This window comes from Oenanthe melanoleuca, chromosome 3, assembly GCF_029582105.1.
Source record: "Oenanthe melanoleuca isolate GR-GAL-2019-014 chromosome 3, OMel1.0, whole genome shotgun sequence".
NCBI classification, from domain to species: Eukaryota; Metazoa; Chordata; class Aves; order Passeriformes; family Muscicapidae; genus Oenanthe; species Oenanthe melanoleuca.
The window spans coordinates 55,708,513-55,720,669 of NC_079336.1; the positions used below are offsets into that span (position 1 = coordinate 55,708,513).

Consider the following 12,157-nt stretch of genomic DNA (forward strand, 5'->3'; position numbering starts at 1 on the left):
CGAAGATGGACACTCAAGGAATCCTTGTTATCTAGCATACATTCCTCAAGCAGGTCATCACTATCTTTTCAAGACCATTTCAGTGTGACACTGGCTGAAAGCAAAAACAGAAGCAAAGACAGCTTGAGAGCAAGGGCCCAATAAGTTCTTTCTTTCATGCTCTTTATGAACTCCACCTTTGCTTGCATCACACTTCTCATGTTATTCCAGTTCTAAAACAGGACTGGCAGAGCAGACAGGATGAATCTAAGACATTTAAGGGTGCGCTTTAAATGGTGAAGACTGTAAAAAAGGCAGGGTTTTTTTCCTTTTTCTTCAAACACGCTGGGCATACCTGCACTTCATCCAGCAGCACTCTTGCTTGCTGCAGTGGGGTAGGAGCACTGCCCAGCTCAGTTACTGGCTGACAGGACATCTCCAGCAGCCACTTGCGCAGCCTCTCCGCCATCTCCCGGTAGCGCTGCCACTGGTGAATGCGGCTGTCGATGATCCCCCGCATCTGCTGCGCCCGGCGAATCACTCCCTGCCACTGGCTACTCAGGAGAGTCAGATTCAGATTGAATTCATCCCTATCACAAATAGATAAATCATAAAAACACATAGTAAGCTCCATGCTTTGATATATTTGCTTACTGAAACAAACTGAAGTGAAAAGGAAGGTGTCTGTCAGCCAGTTACAAAACACTAAGAGAAATGCACTGAAGTCTCTTGAAGGCTGACTGAGGATAAGTATTTCACACTTTACATACTGTGGGAGTTAAAGGGATCCAAGTATTGAGACCTTAAAACCCCCAAACCCTTAAAACCCAAAACTCTTCTACCTTCTTCCCAGAAATACACAAAGAAAACCCACTGGTTTTACCAGTTTGGATTAGTCCAATTCATAGTGAATCATGGAGATTTCATAATTCACCTCCAGATTTACTACTGACTTCAAAGCAAGCATTGAGATACACACAGCATTAATAAAATTCTCACATTCCAATAAAACAGTTCATCTTTGTACTATGATAACCTAAGCAAAGTCAATGCATATGCACAAGTGTGAAGCCACTGGTGTTCCACTGATTTTCATTAATTTGATCACAAGCATTCAAAATAAAATCCCAGTCAACAGTGAATTCCTATTTCATCACATTAAGGCTGCAGATGTTCTTAAATGGCAGTAGGAAATCCTCCTGGTAGAGGCAAATGCACAGGTGGCATAAATCAAATGTAGTGGCACTAAATGTGGCACCGCAGGCTCCTTTGGTGAAAGTGACATTTGAGAATACGTCAGAATAGATATATATGTAACATGCTTGATATTCCAAGACAAATCTTTGTCAGAGAAGCAGCCTCAGAAAGCTGTTGTATTCCCAAACACATTCACATGTCCTATAGCATTCTAAGGACAATGTCCTAAGGTCTGGCTAATTAACAGCTTAACCACAGCAACAGTAACTTGCACTTCAGAAGAGCGTGATCTGAACACTGCCATCTGCTACCTTCTCTGTTTGGAAGTCTCCCACCAGTCTAATTATAACTTCACATAACCAGCAGCAGCTTCAATACAGCAATCTCTACCTGTCATCCACCTGTCCTTGTTCTAGGAGGTGCTGCCCATCAGAGATAATGGAATGCAAAATCTGCTGGCGGCTGAACATCTCTGCCTGGAACAGCTGTTGTACAGGAGACAAGGATGGTAAAACAAGATCTTACATTTTAATACTGTCTGTATGCACTGATAAAAATTAATTTTCATGTATTTATTATTATTTCAGATTAATTCAATGCGAGTTTTCTCATGACAATAACAGAAACATATTGCAAACTCTCATTTTGCAAACTGCTGCTTCTAGTAATTATTACTTGTTCCTCAAGACCAATATTATAAAGCTAAATTATATCAACAGGAGCTAGGTTTTATGTTTCTGAGTACAGTTGTGTGATTGACATTATAATTTACAACAAAATCCAGATAGGGTGTTTTTTGCTTGGACAGAAAGGACACTTTTTATTTTTTGACATGTTTAAGAGTTTCATAATCTTTTGCTTTGTTACACAGACCATACGTGATAATGTTATATAAACTTTTAATATACCTTTACATTGCCAATAGAGCCTTAAAAGAAATAGACAGCTATATACAGGAGCTAGAAAAAAATTTTCCACTTCTTCCAAGTTTTCGTATTTACTTTACAATTTCCCCCACAAATAATAATGGCATAATAAACTTCCAAAATACTTTTGAAACCCTCTTATTACTTAATGTTACTTAACACCAAAAATTGCCTAATTACTACTTAAACAAACATAACTCAAGTGTAAGTACTACTTAAATGTATTTTAAAAACATCTTTCCTTTTAGTAATGGACCATATCTCTACATAAGGTTCTTCAGGAATATTTTTGTGTTATTGAAGGTACACTCAGGCATCACTGGATCCATTTTATGTTCGAAAGGTTTACAGAGAGATTCAAAGAAAAAATATACTGGAAGCTTGTGTTTTTTCTTCTTTTGCTAGTGATTTACAGTTGATAGAAGTTCACCCTTGCCTGAACTAAGAGCCACTATTCTCCACTCCTGTTATATGGCATCTTATCAGCTCAAACTGTGATTGTACCAGTCCCTGCATCCTCACCTGACAGCAGAACACCCCTGGCACCTGCACATTTAAATCCCTCAAGCACACTGCATGTAGTCTAGGTCTTCTGGATGATGCAGTAATTTTTCAAAATAAGATTTTGCCTGTCTGAATCACTGAGTTAACTCTGAAGTGCTACTCAGGTCATATATTTTCTCCTAGAAAGAAATAGTGTTGTCTGATTTCTTTACAGTAATATTACTGTTCTTTGAATACCTTGGCACTTATCATTGACTGAGCCTGAATCAGAGGGAAACTGAAAGCTATTATTATCTCATGAATGAAGCCACAACAGTGTGGCACTAAGAATTTCAGAAAGCTGAGCAAAAAGGCAAACAATTTACCTTCTGTCACATCTATTTTTGTCAAGTTAGGGGACATGAAGCACAGGAGGCAACAGCATCTATCAGCATTGTTGACAGATCAAGACTAAACAGAACACAACTGACTGCAATTGGTTAAACAAGTCCCCTGCCCAAAAACCCCAACCTTTCCCACCCTCCTCTCACTCAATACCCCCAAAAATCTGAAAAAAACCCACAAAACTAAAAATCAGCAAAACCAATTCCTTCAAAAGGGAAACTTTTAATAATTTTTTAGGAGGACAGTTGAAATAAGAGCTTATCAAGCATAAGAAACTGCTTAGAGTGGATGTGTTCAAGCCCTACACAAAAGTGGAGATATTTTGATCATCCACTTCCTTTCCATATTTAGACACTGTACCTAAGAGGAATACTTCCTTACCTGGGACCACTTGTCACCCAAATTTATTCTTATATATATGAACCACAGAAACAGGAGTTCAAATGGGGAGGAAAGGAGGGAAAGTGTTGAAACACACAACAGCAGCACACTGGGAAAAAAATCAGTAATTGAGCTGGCAAGGAACTTCCTCCCCTTCCCCTGCTAGCAATCTCTCAAGTGCTTGTCTCAGTGCATTCCCACTGCACAGGAGTCCCAAGCACTGTCCCATGTACTGGAGAGCTCTGCAAGAGTGATTACAAAATTGTCCTGGCAGACTGATGCAGATGTCAATGTTAGTACATCATGTCTGAAAAAGATATCACCTCCACCTTGGAAACTCCAGCAGGAAGATATTCCTAAATAAGGACACTGAAGTGGTTGGGGTCTTCTTCAGGTAAAGACCAGTAAAAGTTATGAGTCACTGGAAAGGCAATAATAGAACTTCATGCATCTCAATATCTCCTCTAGTAATTAAGGGGAAAACAGAGTATTTTCTCATTATTTTTGAAAATACAAAGCAAAACATTGTGAAAATGCATCTCAAGAAGTTGAGATTTGACCCTTTCAGCCACAAGAAGTGGAAAGAAAATTCTTAGTGACTATCAGGAAGCACTGAAAAGGACATTTTGTAATGAATACATTTTGATTATAAAAAATTCCAAAAATAAGGTTAAAAAAATTAAAAGTGGGTTACTTTTTAAAGGATGGACTGCAATATTTAGAAAAAGAGATATTAATCATCTGAATTCTGAGATGACTTTACAGTGTCAAAAAAAGGGCTTAAATGATGTTCATCTATTCATCAAGTAATGTTCATCTGGGCAGATCAAAGTTTCAGGAAAAACAAATGCAAGAAGATTGCCCTAACTCCCTTCAAATAATTATAGCTATGACTAGACAAAACAACAGTAGGAAATTATTCACTTAGTAATGATTTTTGGACATTCAAATCTCAAAGACCTGAGATGTTTAAACTTACAGAGACTGTCCAGTTAATGCTGGCAGCAATGAAAGGAAATTAAATGGATGACATTTGTGAAAGCAAAGGCAGTTAGATGCTAAAAATGGCTGTGAATTACTTTTTGCTATCAGACACTCCTTCAAACACTATGCTGAGAGATATAAGGGAGGAGAGGGGGAAGGACATAACTCTTCCTGTAATCTGGCCTGAGTCTAGGGGAAGGTCAGCTGAAAAAGTTGTGGGAACTGAAACTACTGGGGCCACATGGGAACTCTGGTATGAAAATTGACTTCTTTTACTTGATCTTTACCAGGATTCTTGGCAGTAACAATGTGGGTGGAAAAAAAAAAGTGCACCACTTTACTTCAGAGGAATCATAAACTCTGAATCTAGTACTAGTAAAAGCTCTGAATCAGTTTTTCCCTGAAGCAAAAGCTGTGCTACCTCTTGATTTGTTACAAACAAATGATTCCAGCATGCAGCAAAGACCAAATCAGTTTGTTCTCCAAGGAAACGTTATCAAATGGTGGCCCCATGGTGAAATATAACTCAGTACTTGACAGAAAACTTTTCCTTTAACATGCTTTTCAAAAGCTATATGCATTGGTAATTTAGCAAAGAATAAACATAACTAGAATAGTGATTTTGTCCAGTTATGAGTGAAGGCAAAGAGCCAAACAACATGAGAATTGTTAGGTTTTTAAATGAGCTTTGGTTTCCTTGGTACAAACTAATCTGAAGTGACTAAACGTAGGATATGCACTCATAGGCATAGTGATGCATTATGAGACAGAGACACTCAAGCCCTCCTCCACACTGGTTATTATTGACTTATTTGCATGCTCCTGTTTTTAAGTTTTCCTCATATAGTATACACAAATGTAATTCAAGACATGGTATTGTATCATTCAAAAAATAATGTGAATTCCTTCTATACATAAACAGTATGTGTTTTAGTGATGCATAAAATGTACATGATTACTTGCCTCGTGTTCCCTCTGTTGCTCTAAAAGCCTTTGGCAGTTTCCTGAAACCTCTACTGCCAACTTCTGCTCAGTCTGAACTAATAAATCCATCCAAGTCCCACATTTCTCCAAGAAGGTCTGCTGCTGCAGCAAGAAAGACTGCAACTTACTGAAAGAAAGAAAGAAAGAAAGAGAGATGGATTCAGGTAATTCCAAATCAGATGGTAACACCTTTCCCACTTAGCCACCTCACTGAATTTATCTAGTCTATACTTAGAAAAGTAGTACTCCTACTCATTTCAAATCCTGTTAATTTGTGGCAAAACAAGCATCTCCGCTCACTGGCTTTGCTCTTCACTTATAAGTTACACCAAAGAAAAGGAACTGGTCAATAAATACCTGAAATATTTCTATATTCTGCAAAAGGTACATTTTCTAATTTGTAGAAAACCGTAAAACAATCTTTATTTATACCCACCTGAATCTCTCTGTAGTCTGAGATGAGATCAGAGACCAATGTCTGTTCAGGTTCTGCATCCTTTTGATTTCCTTGTCATTCAGAGGAAGCCTGTAACCCAGCTCATTAAGATGGTCCAAATCAGGGGCCATGCTGCTGAACTTCAGCATTTGACTCTGCAACAAAAAATAAAAGTGGTAACTTGGAAGTTTAGAAATTACATTATTATTGACTTGAAAACTATGAACTAGCACTTAGTTAAATTTAGAATGGCCTTGGTTGCCACCAAGTGGTAAGCAATCTCTATGCCAGGGAAAAAAATTGCCTTTCCAGTTTTCATCTTCTGGTCCCAGACCAGGAGAAGACCTGTGTTCATGTTTAAAAGTGTGCAGAGGAGTATACTCAAATTGCACTGAAGTGTTTTGCTGAATTCATGATTTACAGCTTAGAGCTGAAGAAGGCTGGTGTTCAAAGCCATACTGTTATAGTGTCAAAAAAAGAGTTTACTTTTCACCTTGAGTTGCTCCATTCTACTCTGTATTGCCAAGACATCTGATGAGTGACTGGGATCCTGTTCTTTCAATGTTTCTTCTGCTTCTGTTATCCAGGTCTCAAGGACTTCCAGGTTCTTGGCAAAGGTTTGATAGTCCTGAACTCCTGCCTTGAATACAAAAGGATCCACAGTTTAACAACTCCTTATTGACATTACACTCCTGTTTATTCTCATTATAGACTTGCAAACAGTTGAATTGGCTAGGAGTAATTCTATCTACTGCTTTGCTTGCAGACTGGAATTAGATTTTTTTTAGGTTAGATCAGGATTTTTGATCATAGCAAAGGCAACATTTCAGACAAGTGCATAAATGTCTCCTTACCTTGAAACAGATAAACTTTTATAACTTTCTTTTTATGAAAGAAAATCCTCTGATTAATTTATTGCAAGCAGAGGAAACTAGTAACTCTTACTGTAATTTTAAATTAAAAACCTTTTTTGTATTTGGTCTCCTCACAGTACAGTGATACTAAAAGCACATCCCAGACACTGCTGGATTTCTTGAGTAAATCCTCTTTTCTCTCAAACAGAAGCTGATACCTTTGTGGCTTTTTCATCCAAATAGTTTCCTATGGAATACATTCTTCCACTCCTTTTTTGCTCTTTAGTCCCACAAGAAATTTGGCAACACCTACTAAACAGGCTTTGATACAAATGGTAGTGCCAGTCCGGTCACTGACATCAATAGGAACGGCAAAAAAATCAATTCTATACAAAATCCAGAATCTCTCATTTCTTTTACTGTTGGAGAAATAGGTGGGAAGGGTGGCTGTCTGCAGGGGAGCAGTAGCTGTGGATCCAGCTGTTAGCACTATTGTGTGCTGAAAACACAGCCACCTTGGCATTCCAGACAGATGCTCTCGTGCATGAGGTTTGCTATCCTTTTCCCAGAATCTGGACCTTCTAACCAAGGTCTCTTTGCTGGACTTGAACGTATTTTCTACTCTCAGCTTTGGCTTCCAGGGAAGTCTAGGTAAAGCTGTCTAACAGGTAACACTTTCCCCAGGCAGATTTAGCTAATTTATGTGTTTCCAGGATGATCACATTTGAGGACTGTAAGCACTGTCTGCATACCTGAAGTGCAGCCTGCTGCTTGCGAAGAGCCTGCTCTAGGGCTGACAGATTCTGGCTCAGTGAGAGTTGATCAGACTGTATGGCTGCTGCTGCTGAAGCCTCCACCTGGCTTTTAAGCTCCTCCCCCAGTTCCTGAAGAACAACCAGAGACTCCTGGGCTGTTTTCAAATCCGTGAGTACATCCTGTGGCAACACATTGAATAAGGACATGAATAGTTAACCTGACACTCTGGTGGTGTCATCATCCCTTGATTTAAAAGAAGAATGAAATGACTGAACTCAGGCACTCTAAGGAAAATTTATATTTACTACTGCATTTCAATATCAGACTTTCCAGTTACATTCTGTATGACTAGAAGAATAAAAACGATATGTCAGAGAACCTGTTCTGAAAGGAACAGAAAAAAGACTGTTCAACTACCTTTGAGCAAGCCTGAGTTGTTGATGAGGCAATAACTGTTGAAAGAAACCTTTTGAATTTACTGACGTGATGGTCCTGAGCAGTGGCAACCCTCACTGTGAACAGATTCAGGGGTGGGCCTCCCTTTTCTTCCTGCTATGATTTACCAGGAGGGCTGAAAAAATAACTTCTGTAAATGGCCTAACATGATTGTTAAAGAAAGAGACATTGGGAAATAAATTATTTGAACCAAACAATTTGAATTGCCAGTCCATGGTGCCTGACCATGACAGAAAATGCTCCAAAAGATCATGAATTAGTTTATTTTTAAAACACTAACGTATTTTGTTTTTTTTCTCACTGCAATTATTTTGCTTACATTTCATCTTTTCGGTCAATGACACTTAACATTAACTTTAGCTCAAAAGAACCAAAATGTAAGCACAGAGAGGAGACAAACTATTCTGCTGCCCAGAGATACAATCTTTAAAAAGGAAGAAACTCAAGGTTTCAGAGTGAATGGTGTCCTTCCATAAGGAAGGATAAAGACATCTCCATCATTCTGAAAATGTGAACAGTCTTGATTGGTGGGAATACAGTCAAAGGATTTTGAGTTTCTTTCTATTATAAGGAACTCAAAAGACTTGGTAGAGATAGTTTCTCAAGCACGAATACCTTCATTAAGCGGGAACTTAAGACCTTCTCCAGACAAAAGACTTTAGATACAAGCTTCTGAAACAAATTCACAACTAATGGAGGGATCAAAATTTAGAGACACTCATGAGATCTGGGTAGCAGACAAAGCTGTCTCTCCTACACCTAAGCTGCACAGTAAAATGAAATATGTTGGTATACAAGTACCAACTGCAGAGTTTAGCAATGGAGAGCCTCTTGAGATACTTTTTAAGCCCACAGAGCCGAGAAAAGCTGCAAAGCTTAACTGAACATACATTGCAGTCCCGAATCCAAGTAGTAACTTCATCATCAGCGATGTCCTTGCTGGTTGCAGCCCTGAGGAGCTCACTGGTCTGGTCCTCTCGCTGGCGGACGGTGGAAGAGCACTGCAGGTAGCAGTCCCTGTAGCTGTGCCACAGCTGGAGCAGCGCCCTGCTGGCCCGCAGCCGCTCCGCGGTCTCCTGCAGCAGGTTGTTCCACCTGCGGAACAGACCGCCTGAGCCTGGGGGCTCACACCAACTACCCGTGTCCCTGCTGCTCCCCAAGTCTCCTGACTTTTAACAAGTTGGTAATAATCAAGATCCAGACATTATTAAAAATCTTTATATTTCTATTATCCAATTAAGTATCTAATCTTCCCCATTGAATTCTCTACTATAATAATTGCCCATTGAAGTTTTTGCTCTAATAGCAACCAGGAGCACATGCTTTCTCAAATGTGCTTGTAGTTACCAAAATGCCTAATTGTTTCCTTACCAAAGAAAAAAACAATATTTCTCAATTATTATTATGTGATGGAAAGCAAAGGTTTTGGAGCAAAAATTCTGCCAGCCATCACTGAGATTGGTAAACTCTACAGTATCTTTAGGGAAATGTGGTTAAATAATCTCTCCTTCCACTTCCAGTTTCTTGGACAGGTCTGAGCACAGATTAAAACAAACTTGGTGTGATTCTGTTTTCAAAAAATTCCCAGCTTTCCATCAAACTATCTTTTCTCTTCTGAATCCTCCCTTCCTGTATCTGAGTAAACCCTTTTACTAGCTCTTGCCCAAATTCAAAGCTGGGAAAGCCAAGGTACTGGTGAGGGGCTTAGATCTTCCTGTCTATGATGCCCTTCCCACAACTAGAAATAGCAACCTAAAGTTTGGGGAAGCTGATGCAAACCATTGAAACACTGCAAACAAAATTTTCAGACACAGTTCTCAAATTTCAAGCACAGTATGGTATTTATGAATCTTGGTTGGCTGTGAAGCACAGAGGGAAGCTACTGACATTAATGACCAAATGCTCAGTGGAGAAGGTATTTCATTTATTATGAGCAGTAAATGAGAGTTTTGCTCCAGTCCTTGGCAAAAGGAATAATCCTGCCTGTTCCAACAAACTCCTCATGACTCCAGGAACTTAAAATAATAAAATATAAGAAAATTAGGGATAATGGAAAACTGGATAATGGATAAATACAGATTTGCTACTGAAATTAAAGTTTAACACAAAGACATTCTCTACCTCATATTCACTTCCTTCAAAGTGCTGGTAAGTGTTTCAGTCACTGGTGGGTGACATTCTTTCAACAATTCATTGGTCACAGAACCAAATTTCTGTAAGTTATTCTCTTGTTTTTCCAATTCATCTTGTAGGCTCTAAAGCAGAATAATAATGAAACAAAACAAAACCATGAGTTAATAAAATTTCATGATGTAGAAACATTTCAAAATAGCATGCATCAGTTACATTAGATTATGAATGAAAACTTGATTTCATGTGTTTTATATAAATAGGTTGTTTAATATAAATTTTTGAATTAATTTGATTTTATATAAAATATAGCAAAAAACAAATTTTAAGCTTGTATTTTCTCAAAATATAAAAATCTTGTAAAAGAAATGATGCTAAGCAAGAACTTTTGTACACAATGAGTAAGAACATGGACTGATTCAGATTTAAAAACTTAACAGATGGATGAAAACTAACTAAATAACATTTTCCTGTTTAGAACAAGATTAAAAACAAAATAAAGAAAGCCATATTTGGAAAATAAGGGTCTTGCTCTTTCAGTTACACCCTGATGTATGTCTGTCACGGAATTTTGTTTTGTCCAGCAGAGGGAAATGAGGCTGAGGGCACTGGAGCATCTCTCTTACAAAGAAAGGCTGAGGGAGCTGGGTCTGTTCAGACTCAGGAGGAGACAACTGAGAGGGGACCTCATTATTGTACATAAATATCTAAAGGGGATGTGACAAGAGGATGCTTCCAGGCTCTCCTTGGTGTTGAGCAGTAATAGGAGAAGAGGCAGTGGACAAAAAACTGATGCACAGGAAGCTCCAGCTGAACATGAGGAAAAACTTTTTTACTGAGTGGGAGACCGTGCACTGGAACAGATTGTCCAGAGAGGTTGTGGAGTCTCCCTCACTGGAGATACTCCAGATCTGGACACAATCCTGTGCCATGTGCTGTAGGATGACCCTGCTCAAGCAGGGGGGGTCAGAGCAAATGACCTACTGTAGTCCTTCCAACCTTACCCACTCTGTGACTCTCTGAAAATGCTTTTTTCTTTTTTTTTTTTTAACTTAAATATTTTTATGCATGTTATTACAGTTTGAAAGCCCAGCAAATCTCACTCATAGTTTATATTCAAAATCTTAATCAGCAAAAAAGTGATTTTTTGTACCTATTGTTTACCTACTCCTTCTCTCCAATGTGTAAAATCTAGAAGAATGGCTGTAAAGTCCATTCTTGGATTCTCTTTAAATTCTGGTTTTGAAAGTGCTGTCCATGCTTATGTAATTTGGCTTTATATATGTCTGGAATTCAAATCAAACAAATATTTAAATGATAACATAAATTCAAATTTGCTGGTAAATTCTAACAGAAGAACAGAATAAGAAAAGAAGTTCCTCTGCTTCAGGCATTTGGAAATGTTTGCATATTTATTTTTGATTTCAAAGATGAAAAACTTTTTTTTGATCATCAATCTACTGCAAGGTTGGTGGGGGGCTAAAAATGTGATCTCAACCTGCAACTCCATCAGTTTTAATGGGCATTAGCATGATTTAAAAACTTGTAATGATTTCCTGGTATAGCTCAAAATTTAAAAGAATGGCATCAAAAATCTATACAGAAAACAACTATCCCAAATTAATTTTTCTACAAAATATGCAGTGGCTGGTTTATAAAGTGTTCTCCTAAAGTCATGTGATTTTAATGTGCCAATATGTCTTTACTTCTACTTCTTATAATCCAAAATCTACAGTTATCTGCATCCATGCAATTTCAGACAAAATTAACTCTCTTCACCTGAAGTTTATCAACTTGGACTTTCACAGCTTCCAGAGAACCAGTAAGAAGATAAAAACGGGACAAAGAATATCTGGCTTCTGTCAGGTAATTGTTCAGCTCTTCATAAGCCACTTTGTAAATGCTCCACTGATCAAGAACGGATTGCAACAATATCTTCAGTTGGCTAACCTGGGAGGAGGGAGGATAAACACAGAAGTAAATTAAAAGCATTCAAGCTATTTGGGATTTGTTTAAATTATTTTCTTCCTTTGGATCTCACACGATTCTTGTCCTACATGCCTAATCTTAAACCTATTGGATAGTGAACATTTCGGACAACCATCAGCTGGGCTTACACTGGGAACAGCATAAAGTTCTACTTCTTTTTATAAAGGCTGGATGGGACTGTAAAGATGTCAAAATTA

The 12,157-nt window shown here is 38.2% G+C and overlaps 1 protein-coding gene across 1 annotated transcript in view; it reads right to left on the reverse strand.

Annotated features, from left to right (window-relative positions):
- SYNE1 (spectrin repeat containing nuclear envelope protein 1) overlaps positions 1-12,157 on the reverse strand; it is a 284,134-nt gene that overhangs the window by 43,050 nt on the left and 228,927 nt on the right. Inside the window, 9 exon segments of the mRNA XM_056488586.1 lie at positions 335-569; positions 1,567-1,661; positions 5,319-5,466; positions 5,776-5,930; positions 6,269-6,415; positions 7,382-7,564; positions 8,732-8,936; positions 9,963-10,096; positions 11,751-11,921. Of these exon segments, the coding sequence (XP_056344561.1) occupies positions 335-569; positions 1,567-1,661; positions 5,319-5,466; positions 5,776-5,930; positions 6,269-6,415; positions 7,382-7,564; positions 8,732-8,936; positions 9,963-10,096; positions 11,751-11,921 (1,473 nt within the window).